General features: G+C 49.3%; 1 protein-coding gene across 4 annotated transcripts; it reads left to right on the top strand.

Annotated features, from left to right (window-relative positions):
* The first annotated feature begins 11220 nt into the window (after window positions 1–11220).
* Window positions 11221–25454, top strand: CARD19 (caspase recruitment domain family member 19). Of its 4 annotated transcripts, XM_060015035.1 has the most exons (6): window positions 11232–11575; window positions 21548–21690; window positions 23173–23326; window positions 24527–24586; window positions 24832–24903; window positions 25194–25454. In XM_060015035.1, exons 1-6 carry the CDS (start codon window positions 11569–11571, stop codon window positions 25307–25309), a joined length of 552 nt encoding a protein of 183 aa, XP_059871018.1. In that variant the 5' UTR covers window positions 11232–11568; the 3' UTR covers window positions 25310–25454. The 4 variants fall into 4 exon arrangements, with proteins under 4 accessions (XP_059871017.1, XP_059871020.1, XP_059871018.1 ...); XM_060015037.1 differs by lacking the exon at window positions 24527–24586 and having other exon boundaries at window positions 11228–11575; window positions 23173–23330; XM_060015036.1 differs by lacking the exon at window positions 24527–24586 and having other exon boundaries at window positions 11234–11575.
* The last annotated feature ends 1305 nt before the right edge of the window (window positions 25455–26759 follow it).

Raw genomic sequence — 26759 nt, 5'->3', positions numbered from 1 at the left:
CTCAGACAACATCATTTATTCCTTGTTCACATTGTGTGTCCAGTTCAATCAGCAGGGGCTCTGCTCAGTGGAGTCGTAGTGCCTCACCGGTGGAGCAGCCCCTTTCCAACTTGCACCTCCACAGTCTCCAGGAAGGGGAAGGGATGCTGGAGCCTCTTCGACCAGCAATGCAATCCTCTGGCCTGGAGGGGACACACCTCACTTCTGTGCAAGACACATCAACAAGACTGACCTCAGGGGCCAGGAGAGTGACTCTCCTGAGTGTTCAGAAGGAGAGGGAACAGGCAGGTGAGAACAACACCAGGACTACCATATCATCCCGCATCAGCTCTTTCACATACAGTGCTGGCAAGTCCCATGGTTTTCAAATGCTATGACAGCTAATTTATCAGAGAAATACCAATCAGACCTAAATATTGGAACAGTGCCATTCTTGCCCCCAGAAGTAGCTGTGCAGAATCAGCCTAAGATGTCACAAGGGAGACTTCATTACCCAGCAGTTGGGGCACAGCATTTGGGAAAAAATTGTACCTCATGTGTCATTTCCTCAACAATGTGGTTACCTATGTGTCCCATTTATCCACTGCTGGATAGTGAGTCATCCCAACACTCAGTGGCTTTAAACTGTGGCCACCATGTTGTCATCTCTCCTGGTTCTGTGGGTTCTTGCGGGCATGCCTCCCCCACAGCTGCAGTTAGCAGAGTCCAGGGCTGGAATCTTCTAGAGGCGACCACTCACACAGCTAATAGTTGAAACTAGTTGTTTGGGACCTCAGCTGGGGCTCTAGGTGGAAACACCACATGTAGCCTGAGTATTCTTCAAGCATGGTGGCTGGGATTCAAGGGTAGATATCCCAGAAACAGGAAGTAGGGGCTGTTGGTTTCCTATGGCCTGGGCCCAGACTATTGCCATGCAGTCCAAGATTTAGATATGCTCACACTTCTTGAAGTCAGTGTGCCAGAGAAGAACTCTCCATTCTACCTCTCTCCCTCGCCTTCCCCTGGCCCAAAACCCCAGCCCCACTTTCTCTCAGATCCCATAACCAATCCTGCAGCAGTTCTTTTGGTTCAGCCTCCAAATTCAACCGCAACACACCCCATCTCCAACCTCCACAACCACCACTCTGGTTCTAGCCTCCTCTCACCTGAACCATTCCAGTAGTCTCCTCCTGGTTGCCCCTTGGTCTCCCTTCCTCCATTCAAGCCCCATCCTCCTGGCCCCAGAGTCAGTTCCCATACAGCTACCAGAGGGTTACTTTTATTTTTTTTAATTGTGGTAAAAAATACATAACATAAAATTTCCTATCTTAGCCTTTTTTTTTTTTTGAGGTACGCGGGCCTCTTACTGCTGTGGCCTCTCCCGTTGCGGAGCACAGGCTCCGGACGCGCAGGCTCAGCGGCCATGGCTCCCGGGCCCAGCCCGCTCCACGGCATGTGGGAACTTCCCAGACCGGGGCACGAACCCGTGTCCCCTGCATCGGCAAGCGGACTCTCAACCACTGCGCCACCAGGGAAGCCCCTATCTTAGCCATTTTTAAGTGTAAAGTTCAGTGGCATTAAGCACATTCACGTTGTTGTGCTACTATCACCACCATCCACACCCAGAACTTTTTCATCTTCCCAAACAGAAACTCTGTTCCCATTAAACACTAACTCCTCCACCCCTCCCTCAACCCCTGGCACCCGCCTTTGACTACTCTAGGTACCCCATATAAGTGGAATCACATATTATTTGTCCTTTTGTGACTAGCTTATTTTGAGGTAGGAGGTAGACAGCCCCTGGGCTGAGCAGCTGGGGTTTGTCAAGTGGAGTAAACTGGAGCTTTGTTTTCCTTGACACTCCAAGGACAAAGTTAATGGCAGGAGCTGGGCTCTGCTGAGTAAAGAGATAAGATAACCACACGTATCACTCCTGAGGGCAAGGAAACCTCCCCAACTGCACATGCACAGGAAGGCTCCTTGGGGGTTAAAAAGGGAGGGGGCGTTATCCAATAATAGGTGTTGTCAAACCTTCCTTTAGCCTTTGCGCTGGAATCCATCTTGGCAAAAAGATGTGCATGCATATCAGGAAGGTCCCCAAGGTCAGATGTGGTAAAAGAAGCGAGATAATTGGCCAGAGGAGAACAAAGACCCAGAAGAACTGCCCCCATATAAATGATTTAACCACCTCTTTACTTTGCTCCTCCTCATTAGGGGGGATGCCCACCCCCTTTTTCTCCAGGTGTGTATTTCTGCTTTGCTTCTGTCTAAATAAACTGCTTCTGTGTCAGCAGACACATCACTGCTGTCTCTCTGAGAACAATTTCATTCAGTCTTTTGTGTTCTGAGTGAAACCAAGAAGTACCCTGTGGGGCTCCTGGGCACAGAAGCCTTTTTGTCCCCCATTTCTTGTAGGCAAGACCCCAGCCTCCATTACCTTTCCTGAGTTCCAAAGGGCAGATTCAAACAGTTGCTAATCAAAGAAGGAGCAGCCAAGAAACCAACTGAGGCAAGATTAGACCAGAGAAACCCAACAAGATTAAGGAGTTCTAGGGCTTCCCTGGTGGTGCAGTGGTTGAGGGTCTGCCTGCCGATGCAGGGGACACGGGTTCGTGCCCCGGTCTGGGAAGATCCCACATGCAGCGGAGCGGCTGGGCCCGTGAGCCATGGCCGCTGAGCCTGCGCATCCGGAACCTGTGCTCCGCAACGGGAGAGGCCACAACAGTGAGAGGCCCACGTACCACAAAAAAAAAAAAAAAAAAAAAAATTAAGGAGATCTACCACCTGAGATGAGATTAAAGGAGTGCAAGCCCTGCACACACCCTAATCTTGTCCAGCAACCCCACCCTTTAACTATTACTATAAAACCCTTCATCAAATCCTCCCGGGTTGGGACACATAGCTTTTTGAGGCAGGAGCCCCTTTGTCCCTCTTTGCCTGGCAAAGCAATAAAGCTATTCTTTTCTACTTCACCCAAAACTCTGTCTCCGAGATTCGATTCAGCACTGGTGCAGAGAGGCCAAGCTTTCGGCATCATGAGCACCCAATTTCCAGTGTGGTAGGGTGTTTCCCCACACATCCAACAAGCAATTCTCCAGACACTGAAACAAGAGGGAAGGGGGCAGGGCACAACCTTTGAAAGAATGACATAGCTCGAGGACATGACAAACTGAATAGAACCAAATGGGTCCAAGATGATGGTTAAGTCGACTTCCACTAGACCTTGAGCCTCAGTATATGCTCACTGTAACACATCAGCAAGCTAAATGACACATCCACAGGTGCCATGACAGTTCCAAGATCGACCATAAGGATCAAAAAGTGGGCAGTGGCCCAATTCCTGGAAATCCCCACCCTTCCCCAAAATAGCTGGAATACTCCTCCCACTCATTAGCCTATGAAATTACCCACCCCTATAAAAACTGAGAGCCCCATACCCTGGTGCCTTTCTCACCTTCTGAGATGGCCCACACTCTGTGGAGTATGTTTCTCTCTAAATAAATCTACTTCTTACCTAATACTTTGTCTCTCACTGAATTCTTTCTGCCATGAGATATCAAGAACCTGAGCTTCATTAAGTCCTGAAACCAGGTGTGTGATATTGGTTGGAAGACCGAGGGTTTTGGCCGGGTTCGAGCCCCAGCCACGTGGGTTCAAGTCCCAATCTGAGGTGCACGGTTTCAACACCAGCTGAGTTTTCTACAATTCAACTCAATTCTGACATTATCTACCCAGAGATAGCATCAGATTCCACAGGTTAAGGGCTGTCCCACAAGACTGCCCCCCCCTTTCAGATGCCAATCACAAATCCTGGCTGTCACCTGTGCTTCAGACCAATTGGCTATAGTTCAGAGGTTCCAATGACCTCCTCCTTGGGTTCACTTAATTTGCTAGAGTAACAGAACTCAGAGAAACATTTTACTTACTAGTTTACCAGTTTATTATAAAAGGACATAACTCAGGAACAGCCAGTTGGAAAAGATGCATAGGGCAAGGTATGAGGAAAGTGGTGTGGAGCTTCTGTCCCCTCTCTGGATGCACTACTCTTCCCACACCTCCATGAGTTCACCAACATGGAAGCTCTCTAGACCCCATCCTTTTGGGGTTTTTAGGAGGCTTCATTACGTAGGCAAGATTGATTAAATCATTGGCCATTGGTTATTGATTCTACCTCTAGCCCCTCTGCCAGTCCAGGTAAGGGGGTGGGACTGAAAGTTCCAACCCTCTAATCACAATATTAGTTCCCCTGGCCATCAACCTTCATCCTCAGGTGACCTAGGGACTTTCCAAAAGTTGCCTCATTAACGTAACAAAAGACACATTTTTCTCTCTTATTGAAACCAAGCAGGACCCTGTGGGGCTCCTGGGCATAAAAGTCCTTCTATGCCCCCCACTTCTTGCTTACAGGAAATAGGCTTCATTCAGCCTCCATGACCTTCCCTGAGTTCCAAAGGGCAGGTTCAAACAGTTGCTAATCAGGGAAAGGAGGGGATGTGGAGACAAGGGAGGAGCAGTCAAGAAACAGTGGTCCTGGTTCCCCTCTAGGGATATACATAACAATATCTTTGAGCTGCTTTACAGGTACTGAAACCCCCATCACGTGGGAGAAGTTAACTGTATGCTGCCCACAAGCAGGTAGACCCCAGGCCGGTTAGAACCAGAAGGTTGATGATGCTGACTCCCAACTGCCTCACCACCAACCAATTGGAAGAATGTCCACAAGATGATCACGCTCTCCTCTTTGAACCATTACTATAAAACTCACTATCCCCTCCAGGTTGGGACACAGTTTTGAGGGCATTAGCCTGCTGTGGCCCCGTTTTCGTGGCAAAACAATAAAGCTATTCTTTTCCTTTTTTTTTAACATCTTTATTGGAGTATAATTGCTTTACAATGGTGTGTTAGTTGCTGCTGTATAACAAAGTGAATCAGCTATACGTATACATGTATCCCCATATCCCCTCCCTCTTGTGTCTCCCTCCCATTCTCCCTATCCCACCCCTCTAGGTGGTCACAAAGCACTGAGCTAATCTCCCTTTGCTATGCGGCTGCTTCCCACTAGCTATTTTATATTTGGTAGTGTATATATGTCCATGCCACTCTCTCACTTCGTCCCAGCTTACCCTTCCCCCTCCCCGTGTCTTCAAGTCCATTCTCTACGTCTGCGTCTTTATTCCTGTCCTGCCCCTAGGTTCTTCAGAAGCATTTTTTTTTTTTTAGATTCCATATGTATGTGTTAGCATACGGTATTTGTTTTTCTCTTTCTGACTTACTTCACTCTGTATGACAGACTCTAGGTCCATCCACCTCACTACAAATAACGTAATTTCATTTCTTTTTATGGCTGAGTAATATTCCATTGCATATATGTGCCACATCTTTATCCATTTATCCGTCGGTGGACACTTAGGTTGCTTCCATGTCCTGGCTATTGTAAATAGTGCTGCAATGAACATTGTGGTACATGTATTTTTTGAATTATGGTTTTCTCAGGGTATATGCCCCGTAGTGGGATTGCTGGGTCGTATGGTAGTTCTATTTTTAGTTTTTTAAGGAACCTCCATACTGTTCTCCATAGTGGCTGTATCAATTTACATTCCCACCAACAAGCTATTCTTTTCTAATTCACCCAAAACTCTGTTTCTGCGATTCAATTCGGTACCAGGGTACAGAGACCGAATTTTGGCTACCTTACCACTTAGGAAATATTAAGCATTTTAGAAACTGTGCTAGAAACTGGAATGAAGACCAAGTATATATTTCTCATTATAAATTGTAATATCACACTTAGGATAATGTATTTAAGGTTCATCCATGTTGTAGCATGTGTCAGAAGTTCCTTCCTTTCTAAGGCTGGATAGTATTCCATTTTATGTATATGCCACATTTGGTTATCTATCTATCCCTCGATGGACACTTGGGTTGCTTCCACCTTTTGGCTACAGTGAATAATGCTGCTTTGAACAGGGGTGTGCAAACATCTCTTTGAGACCCTGCTTTCAATACTTTTGTGTGTACAGGGGGTTATTTTTAGAACATATAAATCACAGCAGATCTCCATTCCCCGACCCCGCCTCCCCAGCTCATAACCCTCATGTTGTCAGCTCCCAGCTGCCTGGCCTCTATTACCCTGTGTGACCTGCCTGTCACCACCTGACCTCACCCTTCTGCTCGAAACAATAATCATCATTTATTATCTCTCACAGTTTCAGGTGAGGCTTGGCAGGGTGGCTGTGTCTCTGGATCTCTCTTGAGGCTGCTGTCAGATGTTGGACAGGCTTTCTGCTGAAGGCTTGACTGGAGCCAGGGACTCCCTCATGGCAAGTTGATGCTGGCTGTTGGCTGGGGGTCCAGCTCCTCCCTATACTCCTCAGCACTGCTTGGGCATCCTCATGACATGGTAGCTTGCTCCCCCAGAGACAGTGATCCAGGAGAGAAAGGCAGGAACCACAGTCCCCTTTACGACCCAGCCAAAGAAGTCACACACCATCACCTCTGCCACATTTCACCAGTCACAAAGACTGGCCTGATTTGCTGCGGAGGAGACTGCACAGGGGTGTGACCCAGTATGTTGCAGCAGCTCTTTTGCCCCTTTTCCATTTGTTCACCCCTGTTTTCCTCAGACCTTAATCAGAAAGATGAGCTCACTAGGCAACATGTAACACAGCTCCGGAGTTTTGCTTTACTGGATGTACACAATGCCTAGTCTAATGGGTTCATTCCTGGATTAAAAGGAGTAAGGATGAAGAATTATGTAGTTAAAGAATGACTGACTCTCTACCTCTTTCTTACCCTTGGTACATTTGCAAGGCAGACCACATGGGCAAAGGAACATCCAGTTCTAGGGGGACCATGTGAGCAAGACAGCATCCAAAGGATCAGAAGCCAGCAGGTCTGCACGCAATGGAAAAATGACGATGAATCTGACCTCTTACATTAATGATTCACTGAGATCGTTTCCCCTTTTTCCCTTTAAAAGTTGTCATGGCTGAGCAGAATCTTTGGAATTGGGCTCCAGACAAGAGTTCACCTTCTCTCCAGATTGCTGGCTTTTCAGAATAAAGCACCTTTTCTTTCTATCGACACTTGGTCCTCAGTTATTGACTTTTGAGCAGTGAGCAGCCAAACCTGAGTTCTGTAACAATGTGAGGGGCCACCTTGGAGGCTGGTAGCCTCCCCAGGCAGCCTCTAGCCTCCTGCTCTTCACAACACTCAGCACCTGCACTCAGATGTGTTTTGCTGCTATTGATGGAAGCTCCATGGGATCAGGGCTCCTCTGCTCTCCCAGTGACAATCTACCTCTTCGTTGGGCTCATGGTGGGTGTTTAGGAGATATTTACTAAATAAATTAATGATTGAATGAATGAATTGTGGCCGTTGGCCATATGAGAATGTGGGAGGAGAATGCCCTTGCACCTCCGCAGTGTTCAGGCCCTTTATCACCCACCCCAACCCTTCGCATGGTCAGCTCTACCCAGGCAGGCTGCTTCTCAGCCCACAGGTACCCTGCATTCCTCCTGCCTCTGGCCTGTGCTTGCCGCTTTATTCAGCTCATCTAATTAGGCTCTAAGTGCATTTACAGAGCACCTGCTGTAAGTCTGGCACTGTGACCAAAGTAGATGTGGCCCTGCCTTTGGGAGCTGACATTCTAGTAGGGAGATGGGCAGCAGGAAGTGCCTGGGGGGACAGGATGGGGAGCCTGTAGTGGTGCCCTGTGGTGAGGTGTTCCCACGGCTTGGCCCACAGAAGGTCTGATCAGGATCTTGGATTTGTGCCAGTTGTACCCATGGAACACGATGTTCTTATTATGAATGAAACTGAGCAGCTCCTTAGGCATTTCCTCTTTCTCTGAGTATATGAATGTTGACTGCTTTCTTTCTGATTTCTAGGAGCTCTTTATTAATTAGGGAGATGAGCTGCTAACATGTCCCAGTTTCTTGTTTGCTTTTTGACTTTGCCTACATGTTGGAGGGGAGGGCAGTCCTGAGGAGATCAGGCAAGTGGCAAGTGCAGACACCACGTGGGAAGAGCTCTCCCTGCCTGATTTAAACTTGTATTTACTTTCTGATCACATAAAGCATGCCAAGATTACAAAATTCTACGGAAGCAAAAGTCAGAAGTGAAAGCAGTGGGGGTGGGGGTGAGGGTCAGGGCCAGTGCATCCCGGATGTTAAGGGACAGGTGGGGAGCAACGTCAGTTCGCACCAGTAAGTCCACACAGGGAGATGTTTCGCTCTGCATGTGAGACCCACAGTATTCAGCAGATTGGGGAGGGTCCGCAGGAGGCCCGCCCTCCCACCTCAGATGGCCCAACTTCCTGAGTGTTCACTTTCGATCCGAATCGTGCAGTGGCAGTGGGGCAGTGGGCAAGGAGGGAGACATTGCACACAGTCCCCGCCCCATCTGGGGAGGGGAGTGCCCAGGGCCCACCCATTGACTCTTCGAGCGTCTGCTGCCACTCACAGGGTGGGGATCCCCTGCCCTAGCTTGCCTGGCATGCACATCCCGAGGGGCACAGGGCCTGTCTGCCAGGGAGTGGGGTCCCTCTAGCAAATCCTGCACTTCGGAGGCCCTGTCATTGCTGAACAGGGGCAAGGTCCAGAAATCTGCTGCTCTGAGCCTCAGTTTCCCTATCTGTCCCTTGGTGGGAGTGGCATGGAATGTTGGCCACCCAGGAAGGAGTCTGGCCTAGGAGCCCCCCTTCCTCACTGTGTCCTCTGTCCATCTAGACCCCACACTTATGCCACTGACATTACTCCTAGAGAGTGAAAGGAACTAAGAGAAGTAAATGCTAGGAGCTGTTGACTTTTAAAGAACACACAGCCTGAAAGTTGCCAGTTATGTTTTATTCAGGGACCCTAGTGAGGACTATAGCCCTGGAGACAGCCTCTTAGGTAGCTCTGTTCTGTGAATGAAAAATGTTGCCTGCTGTATCAGTAAACATAAAAGGATGTTGCAGTGGGCTTCCCTGGTGGCGCAGTGGTTGAGAGTCCTCCTGCTGATGCAGCGGACACGGGTTCGTGCCCCGGTCCGGGAAGATCCCACAAGCCGCGGAGCGGCTGGGCCCGTGAGCCATGGCTGCTGAGCCTGCGCGTCCAGAGCCTGTGCTCTGCAACGGGAGACGCCACAACAGTGAGAGGCCCGCGTACCACACACACACAAAAAAGGATGTTGCAGTCATCAGCCGCTACCACTGCCCCCTATGGAGAGCGCTGAGGGAACTCAGGATGCAGACAAACGGACTGCCCCTTACTCCCCAAACCCTCAGCCACTGCAGCCAATCCCAGCAGTGCACCGTCAGGGGACTCAGGATGGGAAAGAAAAGGATACTGGCCATAGATAGGTAAGGTGCACATCAAAGGGATGATTTCGATGAGCCCAGACTCTTGCATCTTCCCATACAAAGAAAAGCACTAAATTCATCAACTTGAGATACCTGGTTTTCTTTAACAAACAGTAATCTTTTTTTTTTAACATAAATTTTATTTATTTATTTATTTTTGGGCTGCTGCGCACGGGTTTTCTCTAGTTGCTGTGAGTGGGGTCTATTCATTGCGGTCCACAGGCTTCTCATTGCACTGGCTTCTCGTTGCCGAGCACAGGCTCTAGGTGCAGGGGTTTCAGTAGCTGTGGCGTGCGGGCTTCAGTAGTTGTGGTGTGCGGGCTCAGTAGTACGGACTCTAGAGAGCAGGCTCAGTAGTTGTGGTGCACAGGCTTAGATGCTCCGCTACATGTGGGATCTTCCCGGACCAGGGCTCGAACCTGTGTCCCTGAATTGGCAGGCGGATTCTTAACCACAGCTCCACCAGGGAAGTCTTATACAGTAATCTTTTGATGTCCCAACTACCTGGTCCTTGTTGCAAAACTCCTATATATCCTGGCGCCTCCCTTACCTATTTGGAGCAGTCCCTCAGAGCTATCTGAGAGGCTACCTCCCAGGCTTGAAATCCTCAGAAAGTCTACCAAATAAAACATAATTCTCAACTTTTAGGTTGTGCACTTTTTCCAATTGACAGGAGCCAGGATACACAAGAGTTTTTGCTGAAGAAAAAAAACACAAAGAAACCCCAAAAAACCCATGTAGTTGAATATCAAAAGATTACTAATCACAAAAACAGACATGTCAAGCTAATGATCTTAGTGCTTTTCTGTTTGGGAAGATACAAGAATCTGAGCTTATTGAAATTATTCCTTAGATATGCATCTCATCTATCTGGGTCCTGTATCCTGTTTTTCTCCGTCCTGAATTCCCCCCAAGGGGGGTGCTGCAGTGCCTAATGGCTTAATAGTGGGTAACATTTATGTTTACTGGGATGTCACAGGCAACACTTTTGGTCTGCAGAGTCATGACCCAGCATGAGGGATGCAGAGTAATGGGGGAGGGGGTGTGAGGCCAGTTCCACTGGTGGGCAGGAGGCCCCCTCCAGGAGGGCGCCCGTGGGACCTCGAGCAGGCCTGGACTTCCCCTAGTGCACCCCCAGGTCATGCTATACAGCCCTCCTGCCCCAGGTTGGCACTGCCCGTGTTGTCCCACGGACTGGGGTAGGACCCGGCTGGGCTTTTCCGGTAAGGCGGGCCAGACTCACTTTCAGTGTTCGGAGCGGGGATGGTTCCCGTGGTGACCACCACGAGTCGGTCCAAGAGTTTTGGGGTTTCCATCCGACAGCTGCACCCATCCTCCAGTTCCTTCATGGGGTGGGGGGTCGGCGCACGGGCACGGTGGACTGTGCCCGGAAGCGCTCATCCAGGTCCGGACCCTGGCCGCCCCGTGAGGCCAAGACTGAACGGGTCCAAAGCGGGTAAAGGCCAGGACGGAGAACATAGGGTGTCAAGGAGGCTGCGCCAGAGACCCGGGTGAGGCTCGGGTGAGGGGCGGGACTCAGAGTTGCGCGGCGATGTAGGTGGCGCCGGAGGGGCGGGGCTTAGAATGGGGGCGGCATTTAGAGTGGTCGCGGCGACGCCATCGACGCAGGCGGGGGCGGGGCCTCGTGGAAAAGGGCAGGGCTCAGGGATCTGGTGGTGACGTAGCCCAGGACAGCGGCGGCGGAACTCAGTGAGAGGTGGAGCTGAGAGTTCCGCTTGCAGGCGGGAGCTGGGCTCAAGGTTTAAGGCTTCTGGAGGCCCAGTAACTGATGAGGACCGGGCTCAGCGAGGGGCGGGGCTCAAGAATTGTGGCAGCAACAGAGCTACTGTCCGCGAGGGTGGGGGCTCAGTGAGGGCGGGGTTTAGAGCTCTCGCAGTGACAAAGCCGATGCCCCGGGCGCTCGGAAGGCCGGGCCCAGTGAGGGGAGGGGCTAAGGGCTCGGCAGCGTTCGTAGCCCACGCGTCCGGAAACGGGGCTCGAGTGAGGGATGTGGATTTAGAGCCCTCGAGGCGACGCAGCCGACGCTACGGACTGGGCCTATCGGCAAGGGGCGGGCTCAGTGAGGGCGGGGTTAGGGCTTAGCCGCGACGATGCCGGGGGCGGGGCTCACAGGGAAAGAGCGGGCGGTCGTCACAGGGGTCGACGGGCAGCAGCCGGACAGCCAGGCTGACTGACGGCGGCAGGGGGACTGGCCGGGTCAGCTGGGTGCACGGCGTGCCGCCGCCATGACAGGTGAGAGCGGTCCGGGGTCGTGCCTGCCATACAGGGACGGGCGCGCGGCCATGGTGGCCCATAGGGTCCGGGTGTCCCGATGCCACACCGGAGGCCGCTCCTCGCGGCGGCGAGTGACCTTGCCCGTGACTAAGTGTCCTGTCGACGAGACGACGGTAGGCCGGCTCGCGGCCCGGGGCCGGGTTCTTGGGGGGCGAGGCCACTCCGGGTCCTGGAGGGTTCTTGGGGGCGGGGGCCATGGACAAGCCCTGGAGAGTTCTGTTGGGCAAGGCCACGTCATGCCCTGGAGGCTTCTGAGCGTTGGGGGCCCCACCTTGGAGGGGTCTGGACGGCGAGGCCAGGTGAGGCCCTAGAGGGTTCTGGGGGACAGAGGCTGGTCCTGGGATGGTTCTGAGGCCAGGTCAGGCCATGGAAGAAGGTTCTAGTGGGTGGGGGCCACGTCGTGGGTGGTTCCGGGAGGGCAGCGGCCAGTGCACGTCTGTAGGTGGGTAGATGCTGCATGGGCGGGTGGGGGAGGTAGGGTTGAGGCCTGACAGTGGGAGGTGAAAATAAAAATGATTCTACTGTGCTTCTATCAGGAAATATAGACACTCCGTCCTCACAGCTACCTGAGAAGAATGCCCAACAGGTGGTGCATACCTGGGCAGTGTGTGGTACCCATGGGACTCTGTGGTGCCTCCCAGGCTGCACCCCTTGCCCAGCGACAGGCCCAGGGGAATTGTGGATACCGACTCGGTCCCCGAAGGCTTTGTGCCCCATACTGAACTGCCCCAGTCCCTCCTTCTTTTCCCTGGATGGGTTCTCCAGCCCAGTCATCCGCCAAGGACCTCTCTGGAGTGGGGACCTGCCCACCACCTTCCTGACCCTAACTGAGCAGGGTGACCCTTCCCTATGGACCTTTCCCTGTAGGAGAAGCTCCATGAGAGAGACAGGCTGGTGACAGAGCCCATGACAGCATGGTCAGGCTGCTTCATGAGGTAGAAGTTACCTAGGGGTGGCCCATGGGGCCAGGAAGGCCCCAGAAGTCCCTGTTCTCTCCCCAGAACTCACTGGAGTTCCAGCCTGAGTCCTGCACACAAATAGGATTTCATGGGCAGGAACCTGGTGATTTCCAGGACACCAGTGTCCCAGCCTTAGCCAGAAGAGACCCCAGCTGCTGTGCATTCCCGTCATCTCTCTGAATTCTTTTTATCTTGTGGCTGCTGTTTCTGAGTAGAGTTGACCCTTTGAGGTTTCAAATGTGAGGATCCATTTATATGTGGACTTTTTTCGATACATACTATAGTACTACATGACCTCAGGTTGGCTGAATCCTTGGATGCAAAATTATGGATATGGAGGGCTGACTGTAAAGTAATGTGTGGATTTTCGACTGCTCAGGGATCTGCGCCCCCAACCGCTGCGTTGTTCCAGGGTCTGTTGTACCTATTGTGCACCTGGTCTTGCATCAGGTGCTTCCCATTGAGAACCGCTGTATGGGGAAAAGTGGAATATCTCTATGTGTGGATGAGGAAATAAAGTGTCAGGTTGGGCAGGTGCCCCAGACTGCTAGGGCAGTCAGTGGCAGAGCCAGGACTAGACCCTGCCCAGGCCCATCAATCCCCTTTCTCCCTGCCATCTCTGTGTCCTGGGCCTCTAGAGACCTCTTCCCTCAGAGCCCTTCATTTTTGGTATGGGGAACTGGGGCCCAGAGAGCACAGGCCTGGGAGGGTCAAATGGGCAGGCTTGCAAGGCTGCGGGCCTCAAGTTCTGGCTCACTGTCTCCATGCACCAACAGGAAACTGTCTTGTGTTGGTTCTGGGGCCTCTACAAAGGGTTGCAGAGGGAGTGTGTGGGGCCTGATGCGTCTGCTCAGGGCCAGCACTGGCCGAGTGTCACTGCAGCAATTGCTGTTGCTGCAGAACCAGTCCCTGCCTTGTGGTGTGCTGGGGAGTGTGCCATCTCAACTCCATGCCTGAGGCCAGGTTGGGCACTGGGACAGGAGGGGATTCTGGGAGATTCAATTTGGGAGGGGAGGTTGCGGTCCAAGCATCTGGACTTTGGTTTGGGTGGGGCGGCAGGGGAGCTCAGGAAGGTCTCTTGGCGGGAGGGCAGTCAGCGTGAGTTAGCCAGGCGGAAACCACAGGGACAGGTATTCTTGTGCCAAGGGCGGGAATCCTGGGCAGTACACTGCAGTTGGGGGTTGCTGTGCAGGAATGGCTCAGGGGCCTGGGAGGCCCGGTGAGGGCAAGTGAGGCCAGCTCCCACAGGGCCTCTATTGCCAAGCCAGGCTAACAGGTTGGTGGGTGGGTGGCGGTGTCCATGGTTGTGGTGCTGCCAGGAGGGCAAGATGATGGGGGAGGTAGGGCTTAGCAGAGGTTGCTGGTGAAGGTCTGGTGAATTTTATGCCAGAGCATTCCTCTTCCTTTGTCCTGTAAAAACTGTCTGGGACTGTTTATCAGCACTTGGGACCAAAGTGGTTTCCTTTCTTGTGCTTTCTCATGCCTCTGAATGGCTGCTTGGGTGTGGTTGGTGTGCACAGCGCACAGCAGAGCCCAGAGCTTTGGCCCCCAGGCTATTCCATCGTGCCTGGCAGCTGCAGGCAATGGAGGCCCCACCTGGCTAGCAGCCTGCAGGGTAGGAGGAGCCACTGCAAGATGCTGGCCAGCATCCACTGACAGCCCTTGCCCTTGAGCCTTGGACCTACGTCCATTCATTCCCAAACTCTTTAGTGAGTGCTTAGTGTGTGCTGGCACTATGCACACGTGCACACACTGGTAGTGCTGGGCAAGACAGCCTATGGCTTGGCCAGGAACAGACATGATGCAGCTAATTGCATAGTTAATTAGTAGGTTGATTAGAGAGGCAGAAAATTTAGATGTCAAGAATTGGCCCCAACACTGTGCTGTGCCTGGGTCCTGACCTCGATACATCACTCCCTAGCTGGTTGAGGTCTTAGGCAGGTCTTAGATAAGCCTACTCGTTGTGCTTCAGTTTCTTCTTCTGAAAATAGGGGTGGTAGTCATGCTTGTGTAGCAGAGCTGATGGAAGAATGACGATTATCTGTATGCCTAGAGCCCACAGAATGCCCAAGCTTGGGGCACACTCCATGAACTATGGCCAATATTAACTTTTTAATCAGAGAGGTTGTAGGTGCTGAAGCCAGGTGGCCAGGAGGGTCCGGCCGTGTGGTGGTGGCAGGTCTCTCTGCATTCCTTGTCCATGGCTTCTTCACCAAGTTGGAGCTGCTGACAAGTCCATTTTCAAGGTTGACTTTCAGAGGCTCGGAGAATCAGAAGATAGAAATTCATATTCTGGGGGAGAAAAGACCATCCAGGAGGAGGAGAGAGAAAGACAGTCTGTTGAGTTGGCCCCATGGAAGAAATCAGGGAAGGGGCCCCACTTGTTCCGCCTCAATGACCCTATTTTAAAAAGATCAACATTATTGAGGTAGTATTTACTTACAAATACACTCATTTTTAGTGAATAATTATATAAGTTTGACTAATGAATGCACCCATGGAACAACCAGCCCAGGCCTAATCAAGACAGAACATTTCTATCACTCTAGAAAGTTCCTTCATGCTCCTTTCCAGGGAACCCCACCCAATCCAAGAATTCATCTGCTTTCTGTGACTCTCATTTTCCTTCTTTAAAATTCAGCTACGGAATTTCCAAATAGGATTTCTTTTTAATTAATAGATTTTATTTTTAAAACATATTTAGTTTTTAGAAAATTGAGCAGATAGCACAGAGGATCCCCACACCCCATTTCCTGTATTATTAACATCTTGCATTTGTGTGGTATGTTTGTTGCACTTAATGAACCAATATTGATAGAATATTAATAACTTCAGGTATTACTAACTAAAGTTCTTGTGTTGTATATTACATGAGTTTTGAAGAATTCATAATGTCCTGTGTCCACCGTTACAGTATCATACAAGTAGTTTTACCTGGCTAAAAATCTGTGCTCTACATATTTATCCCTCCCTCTTCCCTAACCCTTGGCAACCACTGATCTTCTGACTGTTCTCCACAGTTTTGCATTTTCTGGAATATCATATACTTGGGATCATATAGTATATAGCCTTTTCAAATTGGCTTCTTTAACCTTTAGCAAAATGCATTTAAGTTTCCTCCATGTCTTTTTGTGACTTCATAGGTCTTTTTGTGACTTCATAGGTCCTTTTATCACTGAATTATATTCCATTGTAACTTACTAAACTGAACCACAGTTTAACATATTATCCATTCACCTTTATATGTATGTATGTGGTAAAATATACAGAACATAAAATTTACCATTTTAACCATTTCAGTGGCATTACATACATGCACGATGTTGTGAAGCTGTCACCACTATGCATTTCCAGAACTTTTCATCATCCCAAAGAGAAACTCTGTGCCCATTAAACAATAACTCCCCTTTCTCCCCTACCCTCAGCTTCTGGTAATCACTATTCTACTTTCTGTCTTTAGAATTTGCTTATTCTAGATAGTTCATGTAAGTGGAATCATACAACGTTTGTCCTCTTGTGTCTGACTTATTTCACTTAGCATAATGTTTTCACAGTCATCCATGTTGTCAAATCCATGTACTAAAATTCTGTCCCTTTTACGGTTGTATAATATTCCATTGTATATATACCACATTTTGTCTCTCTATTCATCTGTCTGTGGACACTTGGGTTGTTTTTACCTTTTGGCTTTTGTGAATAATGCTAGTCTGAACTTGGTGTGCACATACCTGTTTGAGTCTCTGCTTTCAGTTCTTTTGAGGAATGAAATTGCTGAAGTATTTGTTTAACTTTTTGAGGAATAGCTATACTGTTTTCCATGGTGGCCATACCATTTTACATGCCCACCAGTAATGCATGAGAGTTCCAATTTCTCCTCATCCTCATATTCATATTCCCTCTCTCTCCATGTATTTATTTTACCTTAATGTGTATGAAGTGGTATCTCATTGTAGTTTGATTTGCATTTCCCTAATGACTAGTGTTGTTGAGCATCTTTTCATATGCTTAGTAGTCATTTGTACATCTTCTTTGGAGAAATATCTATGCAAGTCTTTTGCTCATTTTTGTATTGGTTACTTTATAGGATTTTTTGTTGTTGCGTTATAGGAGTTCTTTTTATCTCCTCTCTCTGTATATATTAATGCCTAATCAGATACATGCTTTGCAAATACTTCTCCCATTCTGTGGGTTGTCTTCACTCTTTTTTTTCCCACTCAAAGTAGGGTTTATTTCTGGACTTTCTAGTCTATTACATTGTTCTATATGTCTGTCCTTATGTTGGTACCACAGTTTTGATTCTTGTAGCTTTGTGGTAAATTTTGAAATCAGGAAGTATGAGTCATCCACCTTCTTTCCTTTTACAGGATAGTTTTGGCCATAAAAGTCCTTTGAGATTCCATTTGAATTTTAGGATGAAAAACAAAAAACATTTATTGGGGTTTGGATAGGGATTACACTGAATTCCTAGATCACTTTGGGTAGTATTGTCATCCTCACAATATTAAATCTTCCAACCCATGAACATGGGATGTGTCTTTCCATTTATTTGTGTCTTTTAAAATTTCTTTCAGCAATGTTTTGTAGATTCAGTGTCCAAGTCTTCCACATCCTTGGGTAAATTTATTTCTAAGTATTTTATTCCTTTTTTTAAGTTTTTAAATTGACATATAGTTAATTTGCAGTGTGTGTTAGTTTCAAGTGTACAGCAAAGTGATTTAGTTATACATATGTACATACATACATACATATATATATGTGTATATATATATATATATATATATATTTTTTTTTTTTTTTTGCCATACGCGGGCCTCACTGCTGTGGCGTCTCCCGTTGCGGAGCACAGGCTCCGGACGCGCAGGCTCAGCGGCCATGGCTCACGGGCCCAGCCGCTCCGCGGCACATGGGATCCTCCCGCACCGGGGCACGAACCTGTGTCCCCTGCTTCGGCAGGCGTCCTCTCAAGCACTGCGCCACCAGGGAAGCCCCCTACATATATATTTTTTCAGATTCTTTTACGTTATTCGTTGTTACACGATATTGAGTATAGTTTCCTGTGCTATGCAGTGGGTCCTTGTTGTTTATCTGTTTTATATTTGGTAGTGTGTATATGTTAATCCCAGACTCCTAATTTATCTCCCCCATTCCATTTGCTAACCACAAGTTTTCTATGTCTGTGAGTCTATTTCTGTGTTGTAAATAAGCTCATTTGTGTCATTTTTTTAGATTCCACATATAACTGTGATATCATATGGTATTTGTCTTTCTCTGACTTACTTCACTTAATATGATAATTTCTAGGTCCAACCATATTGCTGCAAATGGCATTATTTCATTCTTTTTATGGTTGAGTAATATTGTATTGTGTATGTATATATACCACATCTTCTTTATTCATTCATCTGTCAGTGGACATTTAGCTTGCTTCCATGTCTTGGCTTTTGTAAATAGTGCTGCTATGAACATTGGGTTGCAAACTAGAGTTTTCTCCAGATACATGCTCAGGAGTAGGATTGCAGGATCATGTGGTAACTTTATTTTTAGAGTTTGAGAAGGGTTGGTATTAGTTCTTTAAATGTTTGGTAGAATTCACCAGTGAAGCCATCTGATTCTGGGCTTTTATTTGTTGAGACCATTTTAACTACTGATTGAATCTCCTTATTAGTAATAAGTCCTTTCAGATTTTCTGTTTCTTCATCATTCAGCTTCGGTAGATTGTGTGTTTTTAGGAATTTGTCCATTTTATCTAGGTTGTCCAATTTGTTGGTATAAATGTCCACAGTATTCTTTTATAATCCTTTTTATTTCTGTAAAATTCATAGTAATATTTCTGATATTAGTAATTTGAATCTCCTCTCTTTTTTTCTTTGTTAATCTAGCTAAAGGTTTGCCAATTTTGTTGATTTTTCTGGAACCAACTTTTGGTTTTGTTTTTCTATTGTTTTTCTATTCATTTATCTTCACTCTAATCTTTATCATTTCCATCCTTCTACGAGCTTTGGGTTTAGTCTACTTTTCCTTTTCTAGTTCCTTAAGATGTAACATTAGGTTATTGATTTGAGATCTTCTATTTTAGTATGTACATTTATAGCTGTAAATTTTCCTCTCAGTACTGCTTTCACTGCATCCCTTAAATTTCGGTATGCTGTATTTTTATTTTCATTTTTCTCAAGGTATTTTATGATTTCTCTTGTGATTTTCTCTTTGATGCATTTGTTGTTTAATGTCCACATAATTGTGAATTTTCCAGTTTTCCTACTGTTATTGATTTCTAGCTTTATTCCATGTGATCAGAAAAGATCCTTTTATTATGTCAACCCTTTAAAATATATTAAGACACATTTTGTGGTTAACTGTGTTTTGTGGTCTGTTTTGGGTAATGTTCCCTGTGCACTTGAGAAGAGTGTATATTCTGCTACTGTTGGGTGGAGTGTTGTGTCTATGTCTGTTAGGTATCATTAGTTTATGGGGCTGTTCACATCCTCTATTGCCTTATTGATATTCTGTCTGGTTATTCTATTATTGAAAGTGGTCTGTTGAAGTCTCCAGCTATTATCATAAAGCTTTCTAGTTCTCCCTTCAATTCTGCCAATGTTTGCTTTAAATATTTTGGGGCTCTGATATTTGGTACATGTATGTTCTAACTTCTTGGTGATTGATTACTTTATTAATATATAATGTACTTCTTTGTCTCATAACAGCTTTTGCCTTAAAGTCTGTTTTTTCTCATATTAGTATAGCAATGTAAATTCTCTTTTGGTTACTATTTGTATGGAATATCTTGTTCCATTCTTTCACCTTCAACCTTTTTCTGTCTTTAGACCTAAAGTGAGTCTTTTGGATATGGTATATAGTTAAATCATGTTTTTTAAATCCTGAGAGGAAAAAAATTCTGTTTCTCTTCTACTCTTACATACAACGCTTATATTTCTCAATACTTCTGACACTTCTGGTTATGGAATGTGTGGGTTTTTCCCCCTACCAAGCAATTTTCCAGTTCTTTGGTGGACACCAACTGGGAGTCCTATAATTTAATTCAATTCTGACACCATCTATCCAGAGATAGTGTCAGATCCCATGGGTTAACTTTAGGCTCAGTCCCACGAGATTGCCCCCACTTGAGATGCCAATAATGAATCCAGGTTGTCACCTGTGCTTCTAACTGACTGGCTATAAATCAGAGTTCCCATGACCCTCTCCTTGTGACCCTATTTGCTAGAATAGTTCACAGAACTCAGGAAAACACTATTTCCAGTTTGTTACAAAGGGTATTTCAAGGATACAAATGAGCATCCGGATGGAAAAGATGCATAGGGCAAAGCATGTGAGAAGCAAAGCATGGAAGCTCCATGCTCCTCCCAGACAGGCCATCCTCTCAGCACCTCCACATATTCAGTAACTTAGAGTGCTCCAAACCCCATTTTTGGGGGGTTTTATGCAGGCTTCCTTAGGTAGGAATGACTTATTAAATCATTGACTACTGGTGATTGATTGAACCTCCAGCCCCTCTCCCCTCCCCAGACATTGCAGGGGGAAGTGAGATGGGGAGGACTAAAAGTTCCACCCCTCGAATTACGTGGTCGGTTCCACTCGTAATCAGCTCCCACCCTGTGGTTATTTAGGGGCTTTCCCAAAATCACCTCATTAATACAAAGTCAGATGAGGTTGGAAGGGGCTTGTTATGAGTAACAAAAGATATCCTTCCACCTTCACAGCTCTCATCACTTAGGAAATTACTTGGGTTTTAGAAACTGTGTGCCAGGAATTGGGACAAAGATCAAATATATATTTCTTATTATAAATCATGATACTACAAATCCACTTTGCTAATCTAAGTCTTTTGATTAGAGAGTATAATCCATTTACATTTAAAGTAATTACCGATAAGGGATAACTTGTTTCTGCCTTTTTGCTATTTGTTTTCTGTATGTCTCATAGCTTTTTTTCCTTCATTTCTTCCCGTCTTTTGTGTTGATTTTCTGTAGTAACACATTTTGATTTCCTTTTGTGTGTATTCTATGGACATTTTCTTTGTGGTTACCATGAGGATTATACATAATACCCTAAAGTTACAGCTATCTAATTTGAATTGATACCAACTTAACCTCAGTCACATACAAAAACTCTCCTCCTATACAGCTCTGCCTACCCCCATCCCCTGGGTCCACCAGGAAACAGGACAAGCTGCCACAGGTAGGTAAGGTGGTGCACTTGTTCAGGCAGCTAGTGCTGCAGGAACTTGGGACCCTCCCTCAGAGATTCAGAGATTTCTTTGTCAACTACCCACCAACCTCTCCCCACCCCTTGCCTTTAAAGACTTGTCATTCTAAGGGACATTCTTAATGGGAAAGATAGTGCAACAGTGATGCTTTAATGGTGACTCTGAAAGAAAAAACAAAAGAAAAGGCATTCCCCAGCCTCCTGGGCAGCAAGCATGCTGGTCTGCTGTTGGTGTCAGCTTCTCAAGGCCTTGCAGATACACTGTGTCTGGTGGCCATGCCAGCACAGGCCACTCCAAACAACAACAGCGATTGTAGGAGCTTTGAGATTGGGCCTTCTCCAGGCTGCCCGTGCCCTTCCTCGGGCCTGGCTATTTCCAGAGGGCACTGAGGGGGCCCAACAGACAGCAGATTCTTCGCCCTTCTGAGTTTTTTTGCAATAAGCTCTCAGGCATAAAAGATAGGAGCCAGAGGCTCTGCTCTGCTTTTGAGCAGTCTGAACCTTTATCACTGCACCCACCCACCCCACTTTCTGGCAAGGGTGTTGGCGTGACATGGGGGAACTCTGGGCTGTTCGTGAGCTGGGATGTCAGCAGTTGTCCAGATGCTTACAGCTGGTACACCTCTCGGTGGGCATGGGGACCTTGCTGCGAGGGGTCCCTGCCATGGCTGCATCATGGTGTGTGGGTCTCGCCACCCCCTTTTTGGGCTGAGCTGGCTCATTCCCTCTGTGTTGTATGCTTCTGTTTCAGAGCAGACCTACTGTGACCGCCTGGTCCAGGACATGCCTTTCCTCACAGGCCTTGGGCGCCTGAGTGAGCAGCAGGTGGACAGGATTATCCTCCAGCTGAACCGCTACTACCCCCAGATACTCAGCAACAAGGATGCAGAAAAGGTGCCAAGGAACCTGAGGCTGCTTTCCCATCCCTTTCCTCTCTGGGCTGGGAGAAGCGGGGGGCAGGACAGCTTGGAGGTGAAAACCTGTCTCCTTAGGGTGACCTTGGGCCCAGAACATCAGCTCTTTGAGCCCTAGTCTCTTTATATGTCATCAGGCCTTCTGGCCCCTTCCAGAATGCTGGGAGGATCACAGGAGACATGTGATAACATGCCACAACATGAGACAAACCTGGGAGGGGGAACAAGGGGAGTGCTGGGGTGGGAGGGGATCAGGGATACCAGACAGGCCCTACCCAGTGCCATAGGGCTCTTCACTCTGAATCTTCCAAAAGTTCAAAGTGGGCAAACGTTTTGGGTGTAATCTGGCCCATCCTATTCAGGGACACTGGGTGAGAGTGGGTGCTCCTTGCTCGCCCCACCCACTTCTCTGGCTCCCCCGTGGGGCTGGGGGTGGGTGCTAGAGACCAGCCGAGGCTTTGGGGTGCAGGACCTGCCTCCCATCTGGGTGACTGAGCGAGCTCTTCTCCTCTTGGACCTGAGCTTCCTGCCTTGGCACAGGGTAACAGTTTCACGTGCAGAACTATTTGGAGGGTTGGGGTCTCTCCTAGGGACAGGTGAGATTGATCCTCAACAGAACTAGAATCAACACGGACCCTGCTACTGGCCCAGATGCTTCTTAAGTTACAGAAGTAGTACAGTGAGTTAAAAAGTAGGGGCTCAAATTTATATCTTGTAATTAAAAGTCGAATACACATTCATTGTAAAAAAACAATTTGAAAAGCTCATATGTTTACATGAGAAAAAGGAAACTCCTCCACACACAAAACTACAGTTCCTTTCCTCATAGGTACCCATGGCTTCTGCTGCACATCTGCCTTTGCTTTGCAGTTTCTGTACCTTTGTGGTTTGACTCTAGTTCCTTGTAGCATGGTACACCACCACCAGGTGGCAGCACCGAGCCATGGCCTCCAGGTTCTGGGGGTCAATGCCAAGTACCCTGTCCATTGACCTTTACAACCACATATTTTTCAGTCAACCACATCAAAAAAGCCACCTTTTTTTCTCCTTAACCCTTGATTTATTTTTTAAAACTTGAATCACATTCCTGTAGAGTGTAAACTAGAAATTATCATTACCTCAGAGATTCCCTGTAATGACCCTACCATGTGGGTTTATTATTCCCTTTTTACAAATGGGAAAACCAAGTCAGCAAGCCACTAAGTTTCCACACTTGGAATAATGTCACCGCCATCTTTCTTGCTGACGTGTCCTGGCCTCCAGTGGGAGTGCAAGGCTTAGTGGCCATGCAGCACAGTCTTGGGTGCCACATGGGGGTGCATGAGGCTGTGGTAGCAATTGCTACCTCCCCGTGCATGTTCCAAGCACCTAGATGGTATCACAGCCATTGAGGAAGCTGGGGCTGGGTGCTGAGCCCAGAGTGCTCCAGCCTGACCTTGTCTTGTGCCCCTTCCTCCTCCAGTTCCGGAACCCCAAGGTATCTCTGCGAGTGCGTCTCTGCGACCTCTTGGGCCACCTGCAGCGGAGCGGTGAGCGGGACTGCCAGGAGTTCTACCGGGCCCTGTACATCCATGCCCAGCCTCTGCACAGCTGCCTGCCCAGCCGGCACGCCCTGCGTAAGTGCGTGTCCCAGTCCCCAGGCCTCGGCATCTTCTGGTTCGGCCCTTCACCAGAGACTGCCCTCTGGTTGCATCTTGTATGGCCCTCAGAGTATTTCAGACAATATAGATGTTTCTGTCTCCACGTCTCCCTCTCTCTGTCTCTGTCTCTCTGTCCCTCTGTCTCCCTTTTTCTTGTGCCAGTTTTTACACAAAAGGTAGCATCTCTTGCATGCAGCTCTGCCCTTCCCTCTGTAATCTAATGAATCTGGGAACCCTTACACTTCTGATCAGAAATAGCTCACGGCTGTAGGCTGTACCGGCCTTGAGTGAACTGACCCCCCCAACCCCCACGACGCAGGTTGTGTCCACTTTCGCCCAGGTAGATCCTCATGGCATGGCTGTTTCTGTAGAACAGTTTCTGACACAGATGGCTGGTCCAAGACACATGTGTTTTGGTTTAGAGGGTCTGGCCTGTGGGCCCGGGAGGCTTGTGAGCCCCGATGGGTCCTCTGAGCTGCCAGGTTGGGTGCAGGGAAGGTACAAGCGAGGATGGCAGCTCAGTTCTGAGGCCTCTGCACCCAGGTCCCCAGGAGGAGTGGCTACTGTCCCTCAGTCCTCGGATGAGAGGCTGGAGGCCAGGAGGGAAGAGGTGGCTCGCCTCAGCCCACTCGGCTGGACCTGGGGCTAGTGTCCCTGCCCCCAAGGACAGGCTGGCAGGACTGGGCCCTGAGCTCCAGCATGGAACGGTCCTGTCACCACAGGTCAGGACCACACAGCCTGCCTGGAGTCAAGTACCTACCAGGGTGCCCTCAGGGCTGTCTGGCAGCTGGCTGGTTAGGGGGAGCCCCAGTGGGGTCTGGGGAAAGGGAAAGAGCGCCCTGCCCTCACATCAACATCATCAGACTTCGGACAGGCAGGTGTTTGCGCTGTGTTTGGTGCCTTGTGGTTGCCAGGGAACAATGAACCCCCTACTCCATGGTCCTCAAGTTCTCATGAAGTGGACAAAAGGAGAAGACACAAAACTGCGCAGGGTTCCCTGTCTGGCGCTGACTTACCCCAAACACAGCCTGGAGGGCTTAGCACCGGCACAACCTGAGGGGCCTGGGTGGTCTGGGGGAGGGGGCTCGACAGCCCCCTTGGTTTCCCGAGGGCGGGGCAACCACCTTACCCTCTGGCCCACCCATGACTAACTGCACCCTGTGATTTTGTTTCCAGAGAACTCAGATTGCACAGAGCTAGACTCGGGCACCGCAGGCCGTGAGCTCAGTGACAGGGGTAACCGCCTCCCATGTCCCTTCTCTCTGTTCCCCACCCAAGGCTCCATCTCTGCCTTGGGGGCTTCTCCATTCCAAGTCGGGTTCCGTTCCTGGCTTCCTGTTGGACAGACCCCCTCAGGGTGCTCACTGGGTGTGTCCCTGCCCAGCTGACCCCAGCACAGGGTGTGAGCCTGTCCCTCGAGGCCTCTGGACCCCTCCCACCCTCCTGGGCTTGGGGAGCTGCTCACGTGCATTTCTCCCCAGGACCCGTGGCCTTCCTGACCTGTCTCGGCCTGGCCGCAGGGCTGGCACTCCTCGTCTACTGCTGCCCCCCAGGTGGGTGCTGCCTGGCCAAGCCTCAGCCCAGTCCTCTCCAGACCATGGGGCAGAGCCCTGCCGGATGGACGGAGGCCTACACCTGAGGCCCCCTACTTGTGGCCCAGCGTGGCAGTCCTGCGGTTCCTTTCCTGCCTTGCTGACCTTGTCAAGGTCCTGTGTGGGGAGCCAGTGCCAAGCAGGCCCACTCGGCATGGGGACCCCACATCACTCAGGTGTGGGGCTGGCGATGCCATGAGGCTGAGAGAAGGCGCCTTCTCGATGGGTTCTGAGACCCCCTTGTCTTCCAGACCCCAAGGTGCTGCCAGGGGCCAGGCGTGTCCTGGGCTTCTCCCCTGTCATCGTCGACAGGCACGTCAGCCGCTTCCTGCTGGCCTTCCTCACAGATGACCTGGGGGGGCTCTGACCGATCCCCTCCCTGCCCACCTTGGCTGCTTGCTGCCCTGGGGCTGGCTGATTTTTCTAAGTGTTTATTTCTCACTGTGTATAACTTATGTAACCAGCACTTTACCTTCACTGTACAAAGGTGCTCAACAATATTAAATGTTTGAGTCTTATGCCTTCTCTCAGGAGTGTTTTCTAGATGATTCCAACACAAGACATGACAGCATGTGTAACTGGGGCTGACCCTGTGGGCTCTTGGCTTCCCGAGTCCAACCCAAGACCCAGGTCCTGCTCAGGCCGCCTTCTCAGACCCCTGTGGGCCTGGGCCTCACCCCTCCATGTGGGCTACCTGCCCCAGATGACCCCTGCTGTGTCCCCCAGTGCCCACCTCCAGATATCCCCTGCCATGTGTTCCCCTTCCCTCCCTCCCTGGCCACCTTCCACTACTTCTCTCCAGAGCTCCCTACCTTGAACCCCTCCTGCCATCCCCTGCCTGGGTGTTGTTGGTCCCCACACCTGCCCCTGCCCATCTTCCCTCCTTCCCCAGCCCTCAGCCTCAGGTGGTGAGGATGAGGATGGACAGGGCGCACTGGGCTGCTCTGTTACCCGAGCCCTGGGCCATGGAGGGGCGCCAACCAAATGCCTCATGATACCTAGTGCCAGCATGTGTTAATTTGATTCCTTTTAGCAGCCCCAGGAGGTGGGCTGCTGTCCCTGCTTTCCTGATGAAGAATCTAAGACTGAAAGGAGAGATCACTCAGCCAGGAAAGGGGGGGGACCCAGTGCATGAGGGGCTCCACCACCATCTTCATTCCCTTCCTGTGACATGTCCCAAGGAGATACCCCCTCCCCTATCATCCCCCTTGTCTCTGTCCAGTCACCAGAGCCAACACCCAGATCCTGGGCCCTGGAGGCCCCTCATACTACTACTATCTTGGAAATGGAGCCCCTCCCCCCGGGAGGTGATGACCTGCGCTTGGCGGGTCTGGGGAGGGTTCAGTTGACACAGATATGGTCAGAGCCTAGAAATGAACACAAAGTCTTGTCCCTGATCCCAGGTGGAGAGGAGGTTGAGACAGAAAAACAAGAGTCCACAAAAACTTCTAGAACTTTTAGAGGTGAAAAATGTAATTGTGCCATCTGAAGTCTTGGGCTCTGGCTCCTCACGCCCTCCCCCAACAGCCTGGGGTTTGGCCATACCCAGCACCTTGTCCTCAGAGCTGAGCCCCTGTATTTGTCTTGGGGACATGGGCCTGTCCCCTTGACCAGGGTGTTTGTACCTATTTGTCTCACCTGCCAGCCTCCGGCTCAGGATCTTGTCATGGGAATGTCCCTCGTGGATGCAAGAGGGTGAGTGTACACGTCCAAGAGTGTGCTCTGCCTTTGGCTCTGGGGGCCCTGTGAGCCACGTCCCCAGTGCCTACTACCCTCCTGCAGGCTGTGGTTGTCTGGCACCTGTCTTTTATGTGGAC

The sequence above is a fragment of the Delphinus delphis genome, chromosome 6 (assembly GCF_949987515.2).
Source record: "Delphinus delphis chromosome 6, mDelDel1.2, whole genome shotgun sequence".
Taxonomy (NCBI): domain Eukaryota; kingdom Metazoa; phylum Chordata; class Mammalia; order Artiodactyla; family Delphinidae; genus Delphinus; species Delphinus delphis.
The sequence above is the reverse complement of the archived record's forward strand: the minus strand, read 5'-3'. Positions and strand labels throughout refer to the sequence as shown.

Excerpts from the sequence above, each read along its gene's own strand:
- CARD19 (XM_060015034.1), top strand. Across the intron at positions 21,691-23,172 it reads GCAACAAGGATGCAGAAAAG|TTCCGGAACCCCAAGGTATC; the intron begins GTGCCAAGGAAC and ends TTCCTCCTCCAG. Across the intron at positions 23,331-24,831 it reads AGCCGGCACGCCCTGCGTAA|GACCCGTGGCCTTCCTGACC; the intron begins GTGCGTGTCCCA and ends ATTTCTCCCCAG.